This window comes from Mesocricetus auratus, unplaced genomic scaffold (genome assembly GCF_017639785.1).
Source record: "Mesocricetus auratus isolate SY011 unplaced genomic scaffold, BCM_Maur_2.0 Super-Scaffold_100029, whole genome shotgun sequence".
In the NCBI taxonomy this organism is placed as follows: Eukaryota; Metazoa; Chordata; class Mammalia; order Rodentia; family Cricetidae; genus Mesocricetus; species Mesocricetus auratus.
The window spans coordinates 19,498,635-19,518,451 of record NW_024429210.1 but is presented as its reverse complement, the minus strand read 5'-3'; the positions used below and the strand labels follow the sequence as shown (position 1 = coordinate 19,518,451).

At 42.5% G+C, this 19,817-nt stretch overlaps 1 protein-coding gene across 8 annotated transcripts in view; it reads left to right on the top strand.

Moving 5' to 3' along the window:
* Eml6 (EMAP like 6) overlaps positions 1-19,817 on the top strand; it is a 251,358-nt gene that overhangs the window by 150,437 nt on the left and 81,104 nt on the right. For all 8 annotated transcript variants that reach the window (XR_005871731.1, XR_005871732.1, XR_005871734.1 and 5 more), the window contains exons 8-13: positions 550-751; positions 4,088-4,225; positions 7,937-8,193; positions 12,512-12,724; positions 17,041-17,208; positions 18,351-18,457. Coding sequence is in view for 3 of the 8 variants with exons in the window: in XM_021227280.2 (XP_021082939.1) it covers positions 550-751; positions 4,088-4,225; positions 7,937-8,193; positions 12,512-12,724; positions 17,041-17,208; positions 18,351-18,457 (1,085 nt within the window). In the remaining 5 variants the exon portion in view is untranslated. The remainder of the gene's footprint in view (positions 1-549; positions 752-4,087; positions 4,226-7,936; positions 8,194-12,511; positions 12,725-17,040; positions 17,209-18,350; positions 18,458-19,817) is intronic.

Sequence of the window (19,817 nt, the reverse complement as noted above, 5' to 3'; positions counted from 1 at the left end):
TTATAGTCTATGCCCCTGCTCCCCCAGAGACCAAATATTTCCCCCTGGGCATATGACTAATCAGAAATAAAGCCAGAGTGGGCTCTGTGTCTGTGGCTGCTGAGGCTCTCTCTGTACAGCACATATGGCAAGGCAGCTCAGGCTCCGGAGTATACTGCAGCCCTGTTGCAGAGAGTTGGTGCTTGTGAAATTGCTTGTGAATTTCTGGTGTGAGACGACCCCCTGCATAAGTCAATCGATGACAAACTCCGTAAGGAAGGAAGCTAGAGATGATGGAGGGTTAGGTTTTCATAGTCTTATTTCTTTATTTAAAATGTAGTACTTAAAATATGTCTTCTGTAAAAGCACATAGGTTTCCTGAGTCCCACAAAGTGGCCACTCTATTAAGCAGGGTTCAGGTATGGAGGGACGAATGTCCATTGTGACAGCGGAACGGACTGATTCTCCACCTCCGGGACTTAGATGCTCGACTGGTGAAAGCGCCGTCACTTCGGGTGTTGGTTTTGTGCGGACCGTGTAAAGGAAGCTCGCTGCCTTTTCTCTCACCAGGCCTCTCCATCCGGAGCGTGTGCTGGAAAGCCGAACGCCTTCTAGCTGGAACCCAGGACAGTGAGATATTTGAAGTGATCGTGCGAGAGCGGGATAAGCCGGTGCTCATCCTTCAGGGCCATTGCGAGGGCGAGCTCTGGGCTCTGGCTTTGCACCCCAAGAAGCCTCTGGCTGTGACAGGCAGTGACGACCGCTCTGTCAGGTGAGGCTCCAGCAGGCACCATACCTCATGACCTCCTTGGGATAACAGATTTCTTTTGCCCTAATACGTTTCTGGTTTAAGGACAAAGCACAGCGTAGATACACTTTCTGAAAGAAAGTGAGGACGTTTTAGGGCACTGCTAGTTGGTCTCTTGGTATGTTGTTGTAGTATCTTTTTTCATTATAAATCATGAAAATCTTTTTAGAAGTGAAAATGTGTGACACCACTTAGGCTGTCTTTCAGTTGTCTTTTTAGTTCAAGAGAAGAGCCAAACACAGGCTCTTTGGTGAGACAAGATTTCCCATTCATGTGCTTGCCCCTCTTCAGGGAGACTGCTCAGCAATCTTAGGATTTAGTTAGAAGCTCACTCCTCAGGAGTCCTTCAGCTCTGATTTTAAAGTGATCTTCAGGACATGAGCAAATGTTATTATTGTTATTATTGTAAATTTTGAAATGGAAATTTAGATGTCATCAGACAAAAAAAGAATGCTAATTTCTGAGACAATGTGTAATTTTGTCAGGGCTTTGGTTTGTTTGTTTGTTTGGTTGGTTGGTTTTTCTCAGACAGGGTTTCTCTGTGGAGCCCTAGCTGTCCTGAAACTGTTTGTGTAGACCAGGCTGGCCTCAAACTCAGAAACCACCTGCCTCTGCCTTCTGAGTGCTGGGATTAAAGGTGTGGCACCATGCCTGGCTCCTGATGTTCTTTATGAGCACAAAATTGGATAAAATGATCCCAATGTGCATGCCTCCAGCATTCTGGCGACTGTCATACACACTTCAGGCTGCACTGTGTCTGAGAAGCTTGAAGTGCTCAGCAAAGAGACGCCATAGGGAGAGTTCATCCATCGACTGACTATTGATTCTGTGCTTTAGAAGCTAAATAAGCTATGCTAACGGGCACTTTGTTCCCACCCACTGTGTGGGTTTTTAGGGATCTCAAAGCTTAGTCTGCTCAATTTCCTTTTTTAGCTTCTACCAAATATGTAAACCTCATTGATTTCAAACTTCGTGGAAACAGTTATAGTGTCTTCATAAGCAACATTAACATTTATTTGCCATATGTACCTCTCAGCTTTGTTTTTATGTTTTTTTCTTTACCCTGCACAGAGCAGTCAAAGTGCCCAAAACATGTCCAAAGGTTAGCCAAATACTTGTGACCCCAAAAGTTGACCACATACCTGTGGTCCCAAAACTTAACCAAATGCTTGTGACCCCAAAACTTAACCAAATACCTGTGACCTGGTTTCTATCCACCCAAAGGAAAGAGCTCAATAAAGTCCTTGAGTTTTATATTTTTAGAGTTGAGTCTCACAGCTGTAAACATGGCTGAGGAGCTCTGGCTGGCAGAACCTATTGTGTTCCCTCCTCAAAAATTCACTTGGCTAGACATTTGAGTGTATTTTTGCAGAACACGGAAGTAAGAAGGTCAGAAGCTGTGCTTTCTTGGGATTAGTGGCCCTAGGGGATAGCACAGCTGAGGGGTGACAACTTCATTCTGCTAAGGGAAACTCACATTGCTTTAAAAAAAGGTATAGGGCTAAAAGCAGCATACCGGGCACGAGAAACGGAAGAGGTATTGAGAAGCTACTCTGAGCTTTCGGCTGAAGACTTTGGACATCCTGAGGGAAGTCAGGCGTTCACTGTGCAGCTCCTCATCCCTCCGATGGCTGAGTGCACTTAAGAAAGTATGGGCTGGAGAGATGGCTCAGAGGTTAACAGCACTGACTGCTCTTCGAGAGGGCCTAGGTTCAGTTCCCAGCACCCACATGCAGCTAACAACTGTCTGTAATTCCAAGATCTGATACTTCTACACAGGCAAAACACCAATGCACATAAAATATAGATAAATAAATTACAAAAAAGGAAAGAAAACGGCCACGTGGGACTTACATTTATTTCAAAACTGCAAGTTCTTGGTCCTCACCTCAGACATTTGTTGTGTATGAAGAGAAGACCATCTTAAGAAAGGCTTCACAGGGCTGGCTCAATAACTCAGCGGATAGAGACATCTGCTGCTCAGTCCTTGGAACTCACATGGTGGAAGACAAGAACCAGCTCCCACACATGCACTCAAGCATGTGCCATCATCATCATGGGAAAATTCCTTACAGCGATCAAGTGCCACCAACGCAACACAGACGCTCTTATTGCATATGAGAAGTATTTTCTCTAGATTCACTTAGTTTGGGGCACTGTGGATTAAGTATTCTGGAGCTAGGAACCCTATAGTCAGTTTTTCCCAAAGCTCTGTGAGTTGTGCTTGCCTCCTGGTCTATATTTCTCCACCAGAAGCTGTGCTGTTTGGTTACCAGCACCATGAAACATTGCCCCTGCCAATAATGTGCCCATCAGCTAAGGCCTGGAACTATTGAGTGATAATGATGAGTAAATTCTGGAGCTACCCTACAGAATTTATTCTCTTTATCTTACATCATTTATTCTCTTATCTCAGATACCCCCCCCCACACACACAGGGAAGCCAGCAAATGTGATGTGTGTTTCCAGCTACATATGCTTAAATACCAACTACTTGAAAAGTGCTCATGAATGCTTATTGTGAAACTAAGAGTAATAGCATGTCCTGGCTAGTTTTATTGTCAACTTACATAAGCTAAAATCATCTGAAAAAGAAAGGAACCTCAATTGAGAAGATGTCTCCATAAGATCCATCTGTAAGGCATTTTCTGAATTAGTGACTGATGGAGGGGGTCCAGCCCATGGTGGGGGATGCGATCTCTGGCCTGGTGGTCCTGGGTCCCGTAAGAAAGCAGGCTGAGCAAAGCTTGTGAGCAGAGTCTCTCCATGTCTTCTGCATCAGCTCCTGCCTCCAAGATCTTGCCCTGTTTGAGTTCTTGTCCTGACTGCCTTTAATAATGAACAGTTCTGTGGAAATGTAAGCCAAATTAGCCCTTTCTTCTCCAGTTTTGTTTGGTCATGGTGTAGCATCCCAGCAGTGCCAACCCTAAGACACAGCGCTAGCAATTCCTACCCTTGGAGCATGTTAACAGCCATTGGCATAAATAAAGGTCCACTTCTAATTCCAAAGGGAAGACACTTGGCAAAATCGTGTTTATATTTTCCAGCTTGTGAGACTAAAAATCTTCGCAAACAGAATTTCACCTCCTCTTTCTTGCTGGTTTTTTTTAAATGATGCAAGTGACCCAAAGGCAGACAAAATACTTAGGCAGATTTTCTGGCAAGCCACGGTAAAGTATTTGGGTGGGAAGTTGCTATGCTCTTTCTTGTTGTCAGTGTGAAGAGCAGGTTCCTACCCTGGGCTGGAAGATGGCTGAGAGATTGGTTTGGTCTGTATTTTATCCTGTTCTTGGTCCTTAGGCTGTGGAGTCTGGCGGACCATGCCTTGATTGCCCGCTGCAACATGGAGGAAGCAGTCCGTAGTGTCTCCTTCAGTCCTGATGGATCTCAGCTGGCCCTGGGCATGAAGGATGGCTCTTTCATTGTTCTCCGAGTCAGGTACATTCAATACTGAAAATGGTGCTCTGAGATGTTCCTTTGTTAAAAACTAGAGTGTCCTGGTCATAAAATATGTCACACTGTTAGGAAACCCTTTACCTGTGATTCTCAAATCCTAAATCTTGAAAATCCAGATGTCTTTGTTAAACTATTTAGATGTAGAACCTAACCCAGTGAACTGATAAGAGTTTGCTTATAGTCTTCAGTCTCTTCATAGAAATAACATGTTGTATGATTTGCTGTTTATCATGGAGGCTGCTGCCCTAGCCAGTACATTTAGGAATTCCTCAACATGTGCCTGTGGACCTTTGTAAGATCCAAGTGAGAACCGGAGGGTATCTGATCCCAGGGGCTTGAGGCAGGCAGCTTTGACTGCTGTAGTTAAGCCAGGAAAAGAAGAAGAAATAGTAAAACAGCACCCAACAACACTAAATTCTTACAAGTAAACTTGAATCAAAGATTTCATTCATAGAATTGGTACAGAATTGAAGTATTCCCTGCCTGCTTGATGACATCCTGTACTGTTTACATTGGACAAGAACTGTCACTCACCTGTGGAATTCTTCTGAATTTGCTGTGATTTTGTAATCACAACGGAAGTATAGATGTCGATGAATGCTGCATGTTTTATGTGGAGAAAATTCTGTACAATATCGAATGCTCTTAGCACAATTTGTAACTCTGAATTCTCGTTATCACCCACACATAACTCATTACCAAATTAGTGGGCAATGTTTCCATTCACTGCGGTTGATTAACAATAAGGTGGTTAGTTACCAAATTCCCTTTTTGATAGAATTCTCAAGTATAAACAAAAGAAAAAATACAGTTATTTTATGTTGTTATAGTACAGCATAGTGCTGTGGTAAATGATAGCAGGTGTAGGGTGGTTATGTGCTCCAGATGCTGCTGCTATTGGATGCATTCAGTTTGTTTTGGAGTTGATGAAACCATCTTCACTCACTCAGAGGACCTGAGTCATAACCCTGTCTCCTAGATAGAAGGGAAAAGCAACCCCAGTGAGCTTTCAGATGCAAACAGAAATTAATCTTAACAGAACTTGGCAATTCCGTGCTAAAGTGGACAATCACACATCCAGGAATGTGTGGCGGCACAAATTGCACTAGATGGGCTTTAAAAGCAGACGAGACAAAGTCAGGAGACAGAGTCAGTCAGGAGACAGAGTCAGTCAGGAGACAAAGTCAGTCAGGAGACAGAGTCAGTCAGGAGACATAGTCAGTCAGGAGACAGAGTCAGTCAGGAGACATAGCCAGTCAGGAGACAGAGTCAGGAGACAGAGTCAGTCAGGAGACAGAGTCAGGAGACAGAGTCAGTCAGGAGACAGAGTCAGTCAGGAGACAAAGTCAGTCAGGAGACAGAGTCAGTCAGGAGACAGAGTCAGTCAGGAGACAGTCAGTCAGGAGATAGAGTCAGTCAGGAGACAGAGTCAGTCAGGAGACAGAGTCAGTCAGGAGACAGAGTCAGTCAGGAGACAGAGTCAGTCAGGAGACAGAGTCAGTCAGGAGACAGAGTCAGTCAGGAGACAGAGTCAGTCAGGAGACAGAGTCAGTCAGGAGACAAAGTCAGTCAGGAGACAGAGTCAGTCAGGAGACATAGTCAGTCAGGAGACAGAGTCAGTCAGGAGACATAGCCAGTCAGGAGACAGAGTCAGGAGACAGAGTCAGTCAGGAGACAGAGTCAGGAGACAGAGTCAGTCAGGAGACAGAGTCAGTCAGGAGACAAAGTCAGTCAGGAGACAGAGTCAGTCAGGAGACAGAGTCAGTCAGGAGACAGTCAGTCAGGAGATAGAGTCAGTCAGGAGACAGAGTCAGTCAGGAGACAGAGTCAGTCAGGAGACAGAGTCAGTCAGGAGACAGAGTCAGTCAGGAGACAGAGTCAGTCAGGAGACAGAGTCAGTCAGGAGACAGAGTCAGTCAGGAGACATAGCCAGTCAGGAGACAGAGTCAGGAGACAGAGTCAGTCAGGAGACAGAGTCAGGAGACAGAGTCAGTCAGGAGACAGAGTCAGTCAGGAGACAAAGTCAGTCAGGAGACAGAGTCAGTCAGGAGACAGAGTCAGTCAGGAGACAGTCAGTCAGGAGATAGAGTCAGTCAGGAGACAGAGTCAGTCAGGAGACATAGTCAGTCAGGAGACAGAGTCAGTCAGGAGACATAGCCAGTCAGGAGACAGAGTCAGGAGACAGAGTCAGTCAGGAGACAGAGTCAGGAGACAGAGTCAGTCAGGAGATAGAGTCAGTCAGGAGACAGAGTCAGTCAGGAGACAGAGTCAGTCAGGAGACAGAGTCAGTCAGGAGACAGAGTCAGTCAGGAGACAGAGTCAGTCAGGAGACAGAGTCAGTCAGGAGACAGAGTCAGTCAGGAGACAGAGTCAGTCAGGAGACAGAGTCAGTCAGGAGACAAAGTCAGTCAGGAGACAGAGTCAGTCAGGAGACATAGTCAGTCAGGAGACAGAGTCAGTCAGGAGACATAGCCAGTCAGGAGACAGAGTCAGGAGACAGAGTCAGTCAGGAGACAGAGTCAGGAGACAGAGTCAGTCAGGAGACAGAGTCAGTCAGGAGACAAAGTCAGTCAGGAGACAGAGTCAGTCAGGAGACAGAGTCAGTCAGGAGACAGTCAGTCAGGAGATAGAGTCAGTCAGGAGACAGAGTCAGTCAGGAGACAGAGTCAGTCAGGAGACAGAGTCAGTCAGGAGACAGAGTCAGTCAGGAGACAGAGTCAGTCAGGAGACAGAGTCAGTCAGGAGACAGAGTCAGTCAGGAGACAGTCAGTCAGGAGATAGAGTCAGTCAGGAGACAGAGTCAGTCAGGAGACAGAGTCAGGAGACAGAGTCAGTCAGGAGACAGAGTCAGTCAGGAGACAGAGTCAGTCAGGAGACAGAGTCAGGAGACAAAGTCGGGAGACAAAGTCAGGAGGTAGTCTGGATTTGGGAGAAGAGGGTGGATATGATCAAAATGCATTGTACAAAATTCTCAAAGAATTAAATTTTAAAAAATTTGACCAAAAAAGGTACAAAATGTTTAGTGATTCAGCATGTTCATTATGAGCTTTCTTGCTGAGAATGAAGAGATTGTATAACATTTTGACATTTAAAAGGTAGGAATTTTCTTCTTTTAGACTCCTTCCTTTTAAACAGCAGTAAGCATAATAGTTGGCTTTTCTTTTTTCTTCTTTTGAGACAGGATCTCACTCTTTAGCCCTGTCTGGCCTGAAACGTGGTCTGTAGATGAAATGACCTTCAGCTCTCAGAGATCCACCTGCCTCTGTCTTCCAAGGCTGGGATTAAAGGCGTACACCACCACATCTGCTCTCCTTTATGATTAAAACATAAACAGGTGGCTTATTTTACACTAATTTTAATATGTTTTACCTTTCTCTGTTGCATATTTTAAACTTACTTTTAACTCTAATTTTTAAATAAATTTCCAATAAAATATAGTTGAACATGAAAGCAAATATTCTTTGTGTTAAAGGTTTTATTTTTACCCTGAGGACACAAAGTATTATTTTAAATGTTTGCTTTAATTTTTATAAGCAGGATATAAATTATAAATATATCATCTTTTTTTAATGAAAATAAATCTTTTAGTCCCTATGGGATCATTCTCTTTTGTGACACATGCCTTTTAAAACAAGACTTGGGTTTTTATATTTCTCGATTTTCTGATTATCACTTTGTGTTTTATCCCTATAGAGATATGACAGAAGTGGTCCATATCAAAGATAGGAAAGAAGTCATTCATGAAATGAAATTTTCCCCAGATGGCTCTTACCTCGCAGTAGGATCCAATGATGGCCCTGTGGATGTCTATGCTGTTGCCCAGCGGTATAAGAAGATAGGAGAATGCAACAAGTCCCTTAGTTTCATCACACACATCGACTGGTCTCTGGATAGTAAATACTTGCAAACCAATGATGGTGCTGGAGAGAGACTGTTCTACAAAATGCCATGTGAGTCCTAGGTAGATGATTATGCTTACGTACATGCTTGTGGGAAGCAAACTTGGAACCTCATGGGGAAATAAATGTAGGAGAATGTCCTATGACCTCAGAGTAAGGAATGTTTTCTGAGACAAGATCCCTAAGTCATGGTCCCTCAGAGAAAAGGTTAACAAGTTGGGTCACATTAAAAACGTTCAGAAAATATGTGTAAGCTTTAGATATGAAGCTTACATGGGCATAAACACTGGTGTTGTTCTAATGGGCACAGTCAGTATACAGGGAGCAGCACTCAGACTCCATTTTAATTATTTAGACTCGCCAAAGCCTGTCAGTATTCCATGGTGGAGAGGAGAACAGATGATGCACAGGGCTGTTAAGAAGACGCACAGAAATGTTTGCTGTGGTAGTGATTGTAGGAAACAAAGCTATGGCAGAATTCCTAAGTGGCCCTCGGTGGGAAGAGAATCTGAAGGGGGCAGTTACAGAAGGCAATTCTGTAAAATTATGTCAATATGGGTAGATCTTAAAGCATACTCCTGAGCAAATAAATGCAAAATGATACAGTATGTTCATTTACATAGAAATGTTAAGATATTGAAATAGGTCCATATATTATAGTCGCTACATTCATAGAATATGGTTCTTAGATGTATTGGAACGCTTAGCAGTTCCAATTCAGGGTACTGGTTACCTCTAAGAAAAGACAAAGAAGTGAGATTGGGGGTGAGTGCCCAGTGGGTTTTAAATGACTGTATGTTCTTAAAGTTCTGTTATAAAGAAACTGGCGGGTGAGTCAGCAGGTACAAGTTCTTGCCAGGTAAGCCTGGTGACCCACAGAGAGTGGAAGGAAAGAATTGAGTCCATCAAGTTGTCCTCTGATCTACACACACACACAGAGCCCACAATAATGGTAACAGATGATTTTGTAGTTCTATGCTAAAGACCAGTAATACTCATTGAAACTTGGTGCTACAGACACTTGCTCCCTGTAACTGAGATACCCATCACTTTTAGACACAGGCAACCATGGCTTCCAAGCATGTGGCATACACGCTGCTCAGCCCCATGTCCAGGCCTTGTGTTTCATGAGCTTCTCTTGCTTCCGTCCCGTCCCTGCTTCACCCCTGTTGGTTGGCACGTTTCTCAGAAGGCCAGTAACTGAGCAGCCACTCTGAAAACGGGCGTGCTATTTCTATAGTGTCCTGCACACGCATCTCTGCACAGAAATTGACATGAAGGGATGTGAGTGTGCATGCGCCTGCCCTGCGGGTTCTGCCTGCTAGGCAGTAGCAGTAATAGGAATACTAAGGATCTTCACCTTTTACCTCAGTCCTACTGCAGTCGAGGTCAGGTCCTGAGGTGGCACAAGAATTATCTGACTACCAGATGAGTTTCACGCAAGTGGCCAGCCTGAACAGCTCACGCCATCTTTATTTTTGTTTCACAAACAAGCATGTTCTCCCCACCTTCGAATACATTTTTTCCCCAACTTTTACATCAAAACAACTTTTAAAACAAAAACAATGCTCAGCATTTTGTTAGCTTGGTTACATATTGTGCGAGGCACACCCTGTCGTTACAAAGCTAAAAGGTGATAAAAACAGGCATACATTCACAAACGCCGATATCATTCAAAACTTAACAAAACATATTTACAGAAATTGGGGTGATTTGCCATAAACTGCTAGCATATAGTTAACTGTATTTCTTTAAATGCTCATTAACTTTCATTGCCTCTCATTTTATCAGCACTGAATCAGAAGAGTTCCCAGGGTCTGGAGTGAAAGCTGGTTATTTCCAGATAAGACACCTGAGAAGCATCAGTTCCCAAAGAATTTTATGAGAAAGTTTCTGAGAAAAAAAAGGGGGGTCGCTCTGGGAATGATCACATCTGACCCATTCATGAATGACAAAGTGACACTAAATCTACCAAGAAATCATCAACATTATGAGAGAGAGGGAAGTGTCCATGCTGTGAGGTCACAGCAGTATTCTGTGCTGTCACAAAATCCACTGGTCCCTTGCTGAGTGAAAGACTGTCTCCATGGGTCTTGCCTCACGGAGACCTGTTGGACAAGCACTCATATGCTGATCTGAAACTAGGCCGCATGACTCCCAGCAACCTTTGAAAGCCCAAAGTGTTATCTCATGTTTATTTTAATGTTTGCAAACTGACTATAAATCTTAAGTATTTTATATTCCCCTTCAAAAATTAAAACTTTTCATTCCTAAAGGGTTTCTCTCTCCCTATCCTATACTTTAGGTATGTGACCATTAGGCAAACAATTTTCTGCCAAGATCCAAAGGAATAGATTGTCTGTTGGACCCTTAGAAAAGACAGCCACAGAGAACTAGAGACTATCTCTTAGGTTAGTTTGGAGCCTTTAGACAAGGGCTGAGCCCTCGAAGGTTTGGGGATCACAGTCCTCGGTTGCTGCAATCCCATGCCCTGTGTCTAGTTATCGTAATCATATTATCTGGTGAAATGTAGCTTTTAAAACCCCATTGAGCACATATCTTTTATTTGTGTTCATCTTGCAACTGTGTTACATAATAGCAATTTAGTGACATCTTGTTTGTAAGACTAAAATGTCACATATAACTATGTCCAAATTATAATCTTTAATATTTTTTAAAATGAGCAAGTTAAGAAAAACATAAATCTTAACCTCCAACAAATTATATATTGTCTTGAAATTCTTTTTTTTTAATTTTTTTCAAGACAGGGTTTCTCTGTGTAACAGTTCTGGCTGTCCTGGAACTCACTTTGTAGACTAGGCTGGCCTCAAACTCACTGAGACCCACCTGCCTCTGCCTTCTGAGTGCTGGTATTAAAGGCATGAGCCACCACCACCTAGCGCTGTCTTGAAATTCTTACTGAAAAATTATTTACTTGGGAGGCTGAGGCAGAAGTGAAAGTTTGGGATCTGTTTTGGCAGAGTCTACTGAGGCTATGTCAGATTGTTAAAGGGGGTAAGGTGTAGGTTACTGATAGAGCACTTGCCTATGTGAGAGTTATTACTTCATACTTAGCTTTTCCATGTATGGAAACATCTGAAACACATTTGTCATTTGTAATAAAACAGCACCCTGCTCAGAGATGATGGGATAGCTCACTTTGTCCTTCTGTTATGAGCACTCAGCTTATTTCCAGTGTATGTACTAGTCCAGGTGGTACAGCTCCAAATGCCACTGCCACGGTGAAATTGCTTTGTCTTCTGAGTCACTTTGGGGATGCAGTCCCTCGAGCTGGAGCAGATCACAGACAATGCTCCAACTATATTCTCTCTTGAGTCTGTGGCCACTTAAATGCATTCTTTTAGATAGTATCTGTTCTTCAGTTCTTTATTTGAAAATTTATGTTTCTTTTAGTAGGGTAAGCATCAGAATACATGCTTAATTGTATTGATTTTTAATTTTAAAATGGTATCTGTTGACTATTTCCCATATTTGCTTTTGTGTCTTGCTGTTCCTTGGGTCACCTGTGAATATCATAAGTCTGCTGGTGGAAATGGAGACTGAGCCCTGTGTCTGCGAGCAGATCCACAGCAACTGCTGTGACCACTTCCCACAACCAGTTATACTCATTCAGATCTAGGATAGTTGACAGCCTTGTCTGGCGTGGCCAGATCTGATACCTCTGGCTTCTTTCGACACCTGCATTTACATGCAAATACTCACATACAGACATACATTGCACATAGAATTTAAATCTTAAAAAAATGAAAAAAATTCAAACATCATTTGTAGGCTGGTGAGGTGGTCCTGGCTGCTGAGACCCATGACCTGAATTCGGTCCCGGAACCTGACATGATGGAAGGAGAGAACCATATCCTGCAAGCTGTCCTCTGACCTCCGAGGGCATGTACATTACATGCACACAATAAATAAATTGATTAAAAGAGCAGGGTGATGCTGAAGCTATGAAAAATAAAGTTCAAGACAAACTTAGTCAAGGTTTTAAAAGCAAAATGTTGGTGACTCAGTGTTGACAACACATAACTTAAAGATGTCATACAAATATAAATCTACTGTCATAACAGTTATTTTGGTAATTAAGATCAAGGAAGTATTAATGGTTTGAAACATTACATTTAACACATTAGTTATTTACTAGTCTCATTACTTCTAAACTCTGAGCTGATGTTTTCTTTAAATCCTTTCCTCCCCCACCAAAACAGTAACTAACAGGGTGAAGAGAATATAACTCACAGTTCTTCCCATTTATATTTAATGATGGTTTTAGACACTGTACGGAAAGAAAAATGATTAAACTATATGAGAATATGCTTGACATGTAAATATAACATCGCATTAACTGTTTCAGCGGGGAAACCTTTAACAAGTAAGGAAGAAATCAAAGGCATTCCCTGGGCCTCCTGGACATGTGTGAACGGCCCTGAAGTGACTGGGATCTGGCCCAAATACACGGAGGTTACTGACATCAACTCAGTGGACGCCAATTACAACAGTTCAGTGTTGGTGTCTGGAGATGATTTCGGACTGGTCAAACTGTTCAAATTTCCTTGTCTGAAAAAAGGTAAGGGCTGAAGAGATGCCTCGCTGGGCAGATTTTCTCTGGGTTCTAGATCCTGTGTAGTAGACTTCTTACCTCCTCACGAGTCACGCCAGTTCCTCTTGTCCACATTTATTCTTCATCCATTTTACAATGAATGTGCTGTTGAGAGCTTCTACTTTTGCTGTCCTATATGATTTGGCAAACTTAAGTCAGAATTTGTTGAGTTAATATCATGTGGCTTCTAACTCTGTGTTTCACATATCCAAACAGTCATATGTTACTTATGTTTATGGGAACAAATATTCATGATTTATATTGGTTTTTTATACCTTTAAAATGCTGTATTTTAACTTTTTGCTTGTTGTTGCTTTGTTTGTTTATTTTTCAAGACAGGGTTTCTCTGTGTAGCTCTGGTTGTCCTTGAATTTACTCTGTAGACTAGGCTGGCCCTAAGCTTACAGAGATCCCACCTGCTGCTGCCTCCTAAATTTCTGGGATTAAAGGTATGCACCACCACCTGGCTATATTTTAACTCTCCGTGTGATCACATACTTGAACTTATACATGAAAAGCAATTCTTCTTAATCATGATTAAATAAAAGTGACAGTTCTACAACCATGGACCCCTTGTCACAGTTCTGCTTCTATGGACCCCTGTCATAGGACTTTTTGCAAGACTTTTTTAGAGAGAAATTGGACTGAAAACAACTTTCCTTATACTCAGGTTTTGCACTTCTATAGACCCATTTTAAACTTAGAAGACTGATTGGAGTCACCTTGCAATGATCCTGTGCTTGCTTTGAAAACGTAGAGAAAGCCCCTCCCCAGACTCTTCTCATTCCTCCACTGTGTCCTGAAGCTGGATATTAGGAGAGTAATCAACGGGGATGTGTTGCTGCCTGCAGACGTTCACTTGAATGACCTTTTAAATTAAACAGGGAAGGGGATGAAAAGTGGAATCAGAAAGTCGTTTTCAGTACTAGCAACTTTGAAACAGTGGCAATTACAGTACAGAATGGAACATAGTTTGTATAGTGAAATCATCATGATTTGCATGGGACAGAATGGTCATCAGCTCAAAGTGCTTGAAACAGAAAAAGATTGCAATGTGCCAAATTCAAATCCACTCCACCCTGCCTTGTGAATAACAGGGCATAATTTGTTTAAACTAATGTTCATTTGAGAGTAAGTTGGTTATGTTAGAAAGTATGTGGGAATTCAGAATTCAGGAAATTCACCCATGAGGTCAGAGGAAACTTCCTGGCCTCCAGTGTCAGAACCCAAGGATAACATGAACTCTGTGACAGTTGGTGTCCTCCATGTATCTCCAGACCTTATGAGTGGTCTTGGGTCTTAGAAATAGAGATGGGTGTGAGGATCCATTATCAGAACCAGGGTGGTGGTATGAATAGTGCTTTCAAAATTAGATGTCCACGTATGAAAAATAACCCTGTGGGTAGGCACAAGGAGGACAACTGAATGAATGAGGACAGGTAGACAACAGGGCGACATATGATGGGAGTAGTGACCTCCTCCTCAGCCATTTGCTGAAGCGTCAAGGTCCCCAGAGCAAACACGATTCTACTTTGCATGACGTGCAGGTTATAGACATTGCAATTTTGCCTGTAACCTTCAGACTTTTGGATCAAAACTACTGGGAAAAAAGTTAATAAAAGTATGTGGGAATCTTGGTAGAAATAAAAATTAGTAAAACTTGACTCTTTACAAACCAGGAAACTATTTTCAAATGGTTCTAAGTGTTGAACCTAAGAAAGACAAACATGAGGAGAAATTGATGACTATGAGCAAACAGCGAGGGAGACTGAGCAAGCTTTATAGTTTCCTATTGTGAGCAAACAGCGCTCACAATGAAACTAATGGGACACACTTGGAAGTACACGCACATTCTCTTGTGCAAAAATTAGATGTAAGTAACCTACAGTTAATGACAAGTACTGAATTGATATTCTTACACAGCCTGAGTAATTTGTTTCTCATTTGATAGTTCTCAAATCCTTGGCAATCACTAATAACAATTTTTTTCTGATGCCATGTCGATCACATTCTGTGTGTGACTGTCCCACATTGTGGTCTCAGGTTATGTGCAGTGACATAGTGCTGTAAATTGGGAAGTGACATGATCACTTTAAGTCTCTGAAAGATTACTTTGATACTGTGCATTCATCTGAAAGATGCTGTGACTAGAATAGGGGCCTAAAGAGACGGTTGATTGGTCAGGCGTTGGTGGCGCACGCCTTTAATCCCAGCACTCGGGAAGCAGAGGCACGCTGATCTCTGTGAGTTGGAAGTCAGCCTGGACTGTAGAGTGAGCTTCAGGACAGGTTCCAAAGCAATACAGAGAACCCCTGCTTTGAAATAAATAATAAAAAAGAGACTATTGATTTAGATAAAGCTGAAAGTTTTGCTGCAGAATTGGATGTGGGAATAGGGGGAGCAAAGGAAAAAGAGAACCATTGAGAATGTCTCCTGAGTTTCAGGCTTGAACGATGAGGGAGAAGGAGGCAGTGTTCTGAGAGATGGGAAATGAGAGAAGGAAGAGCTGCTTGTTGTCTAGAGGTAGGTGTGGGGTGGCTGGGGAGCCTTTCCATCTCTCATCCAAGTTTTGAGGTGCCTATTAGACATCCAAACAGACATGACTCTTGTCCCTCCAGAGAGTGCTCAGGGTTAGCAGTGAAAGGCTGGTATTCATGGGCACATGGAAAGATTTTTAAGCTAGGGAAGAGGTCAGTAGAGAAGAGGTGAGGGCTAATGCCCAGGCCCCATGGACAAATATCCAAAGGGAATCTCGTCTAGTCACTGCTTTTCTCGAGGAAAGCTTTGGGAGAGGATGCCTCTGCTTACTGGACACATATTTGTTAGGTGCTATGCTAGAGTATTAAAATGCTTCAGTATATCGGAACAAGCCCCTGCTGCAATCGAGCTTTTGTTCTAGTGAGTGGGCACAGAGGACAGGCATGTCCGATGGTAAGAATGCTGTCAGGAAAAGCAAAGGAGATGCTAGGGGAGAGTGCTGGGCAGAGCATCATAGTGGTATTGTTTCTATTAATGGGAGCAAAGGAGGGCTCCCTATTGGAGTTTCATGGCTAGACACCTGCAGGATAAGAGAACCAGGCGTTCAGATATCCCAGAAAGATCATTAAAAGAAACAGCAAATATAAGGCTTGGAGGCAGAGAACATTTTGGCATGCTTAAAGAGCTGCAAAGGGGCCAGTGTATCTGAAGCAGAGTAGGCAAGGGACAGAGGGTGGAAGGTGGGGTCAAAGAGGTACGAGAGGCCTTACTTATCAGTGATGATGGTTCCAGCCTACTGAGGGCGTATAAATCACTAAGCCTGCAGAGTAGCTCCACCTCCGTATTTAGAAGCTTATATGAGAAGTGATCTCACAGGCTTTTGTGGAGGCAGAGGATGGGTTCAGGTAGATAGAAGTGTGGGGAACTAGTAAGCACCCTACTGAGTGGTTCTAGTTCAAGTTTCCTTGTGAGTTACAGTCATCTGAGACTAGGATGAGACTCACAGGTAGGACTTTCAGCTGGAGACCCTCCACAGACTGCTTGAGTGTCCTTAGGATATGGCATGGCCCAAGAAGAACCAAGGAGGAGTCTGTGATGACCTCTGCCTCTTCTTCACTTTGCTGCTTGTATTTTGAATCTACTAATGTTTGTTTGGGGGGCTGTGGTTTGTTGTTGTTGTTGTTTTGCTTCATTTTTTTGAGACAGGGTTTCTATGTGTAACAGCTCTGGTCATCCTAGAACTCACTTTGTAGACCAGGCTAGCCTTAAACTCACAGAGACCCACCTGCCTCTGCCTCCCGAGTTCTGGGACTAAAGGTGTGTGCCACCACTGCCTGGAGAATTCTATTAATTTTTATTTTATTTATTCTTGGCCATCTTCAAAACCCACTCGAGAGATGGGTTAAGTGGCCTCTGTGGATGGAAAAGGCTAGCCCCACATTTTAGGATATACAAAGATGTAGGAGGGATATTTTGTTTAATTTATAGAGACTGTTTCGCTTTATCTTGCATTTAAATTAAGAATGAGTAAGATGTTAATACTTGCATTTGTTTTTAGAAGCCCTGAAGTAGTAAGCATTAGTTGGAGCAGGCTTAACTAAACCTTTAGCTGAATTTGAAAGACACATCTTCGGATTAATGCATAATGAAATAATTGAGTTCTCTTGTGGCATATGATTATTGTAATATGTAAGACAGAAAATGTGTTTCTGATATATTGAAAAAATTTACTTGATGTGGATAGGAATGTGATTGTTTTTTAATGAATACTTTTTAAAAAACACAATCTGAAAATTCTATTTCAGGAGCCAAGTTTAGAAAGTATGTGGGACACTCTGCACACGTCACAAACGTCCGCTGGTCCCATGATTTCCAGTGGGTGTTAAGCACAGGAGGGGCAGATCACTCTGTCTTTCAGTGGAGGTTTATTCCGGATGCTGTCAGCAATGGCATACTGGAAACCACACCCCAGGGTAAGTAGCAGTCCTAACTCCCTGATGTCTATATTTTTCAGTAATCATTTTAAGGAATATTCCTAATATCTATTCTGGAGCTAAACAGCTAAGGTGGTTTTCAAAACTCAATTTATCCAGTCTTTTTTTTTAATATAAAGAAAACCTTCTGAGGGGCCAGAGAGCTGGCTCAGTTGCAGAGGAACATGATTCACGTCCCAGCACCCTCCTGGTGGCTAACAACCACACCTATCTCCAGTTCCAAGGTATCCAACACCCTCTTCTGACCTCTGAGGGTACCAGGCATGCCTGTGGTACACATACATACACACAGGAAAAACACTCAATCACATAAAATAATATAAAGGAAACGGAGATTAGTGTAGATTGGTAAGTGATCTTCTCTGAAGACTTTTGCTTAAATGATGCTCAGCTGTGCCTAGAGCTTCACACTGAAAAGGCGACTTTTGACAACAAGATGAAAGCATGCTTCTCAGGCCTTGGGGAGACTGAAGCAATGGGCCTGCTCAGTGTGCGAGGTGATAGACAGCTTTAGGGTGCAGAGAAGGGATTGAGACAGTGGTCTACAGTGTGGGCCCAGATGATCCACGTTAATGGGTGTATAGTCTTTTTATTTACATCTGTTTGCAGTGTCCATATGGATAAGCAGGCAATAAAATAAATAGTGATGCAAATCATTAATAATATGATTCTGTAGGAACATGACTATGGCTGTTTCTGATGCTTAGTAGGTATGTTTGAAAACTGAAGAGGAACTCAATGGTAGTAAGTGCTTGGAGTCTTTAGCACCACCTTTCTCTTTGGTAAATCATACACTTTTCATTTTATAAAGTATGATTTAAAAATCTAGAACTCCTACTATCTAATTAAAAAGAAAAAAGGGAACCAGGTATGATGGCACATGCCTACAATGCCAGCTCTTAAAAAGTAGGGCTAGCCTCTGGAGTTCAAAACCACCCCTGGGGCTAGCCTCTGGAGTTCAGGATCATCCCTGACTGCTTCATGGACTCCAGGCCTGTGTTAGGTGAAAGCTATGGCAGAGCCGTTACTCTGCTTTGCCAGGATGGAAGCTACTTGAAATATCCTTGCCATCACTAGCACCTCATCATTTTCCTTGCCTCCGACGGGTTCTGTGTCTGCAGAAGGTGGCACCGATTCCTACAGTGAAGAATCTGATTCAGACTTGTCTGATGTACCAGAATTGGACTCCGATATCGAGCAGGAAGCTCAGATCAATTATGATCGTCAGGTAAGTACCAAGAGCACAAAAGCCTGAAACCACTTTGATTTTAGGATTGCCCTGATGGAGCTTAGGCAGAAGATAAATGTCCGCATCTTGCCTTTAAATACAGGTTGACAATAAAGCATTTATACCATTAAATATTAAGTGAGGAGTTAGAGAAATACTCAGTGCTTAGAGCAATAGCTACTCTTCCACAGGACCTGGGTTCAATTCCCAGCACCCACGTAGTGACTCACAGCCATCTGTAACTTCAGTTCCAGGTGATCCAGTGTCCTCTCCCAGCAACTTCAGGTTCCAGGCACGCAAGTGGTGCAGACACATGCATGCTAACAAAACACCTTTTCATACTAATTAATTTTTTAATTAAATGGAAGGGAGTTGCTAAGTTTTCAAGTTCAATCCTGAGCATTTGAGCTTTTTGATTTTCAATCATATAAAGCTTTACTATATACACACTTATATGTGGTTGGTTTTTTCTTTCTTTTTACTCTTAAGTTCTTGGGTGGCCCACTACCCAACTCCCAAACATGGAGGCTTATTCTTTCTTATGAATGCCCAGCCTTAGCTTGGCTTGTTTTTTGCCAGCTTTTCTTAAATTATTCTATCTACCTTTTGTCTCCAGGCTTTTATATTTCTCTCTTTCTGTTTATCTTTTCTTTCCTTCTTATTCCATGTCTGACTGTGTGGATGTGGGGCTGGGTGGCTGGCTCCTTCTTTTCTCTCTCCCAATCTTTCTCCTCCCTGATTTTTCCTCCTATTTATTCTCTCTGCCTGGCCACCCTGCCTATCCTTTCTCCTGCCTAGCTTTTGGTCATTCAGCTCTTAGACCAATCAGGTGTTTTAGACAGGCAAAGTAGCACAGCTTCACCGAGTTAAACAAATTCAACACAGCTTTGTATCATTAAACAAATATTTTATAGCATAAACAAATGTAACACATCTTAAAGTAATGTTCTACAACTTATATGATTTTTATTTTGCAAGGAAAATGCATGTAAAGTACAAGTTTTTCTTATTTCCCTAGCAAATCATAAAACTGCACATTTTTAGGATGGGTACCCTCCAAGAATGGTAGCCTGTGTATGAGCAGTTGTCCTCATTTCTTGCTTAATTTTATAGATATTACCTGTTTATTTAGAGTAAACCCGGTTCCAATGGGCACTCTCTATCCAGGAGGAATGCTCTTTCCCCCCACAAAAGTCAACAGCTTTTAGGAGAGAGCAGGGACTGTGAGAGCAGTGCTTGTAAGGAATCTTACACAGTAGCGTGTCATGGGGATAGCTCCAGAGGTCCAACTCCCCCCGTCTTTGTATAAGTAACATGTTTATAGGAGTGTGAAACAAAAAAACCTGCACATGAATGTGGA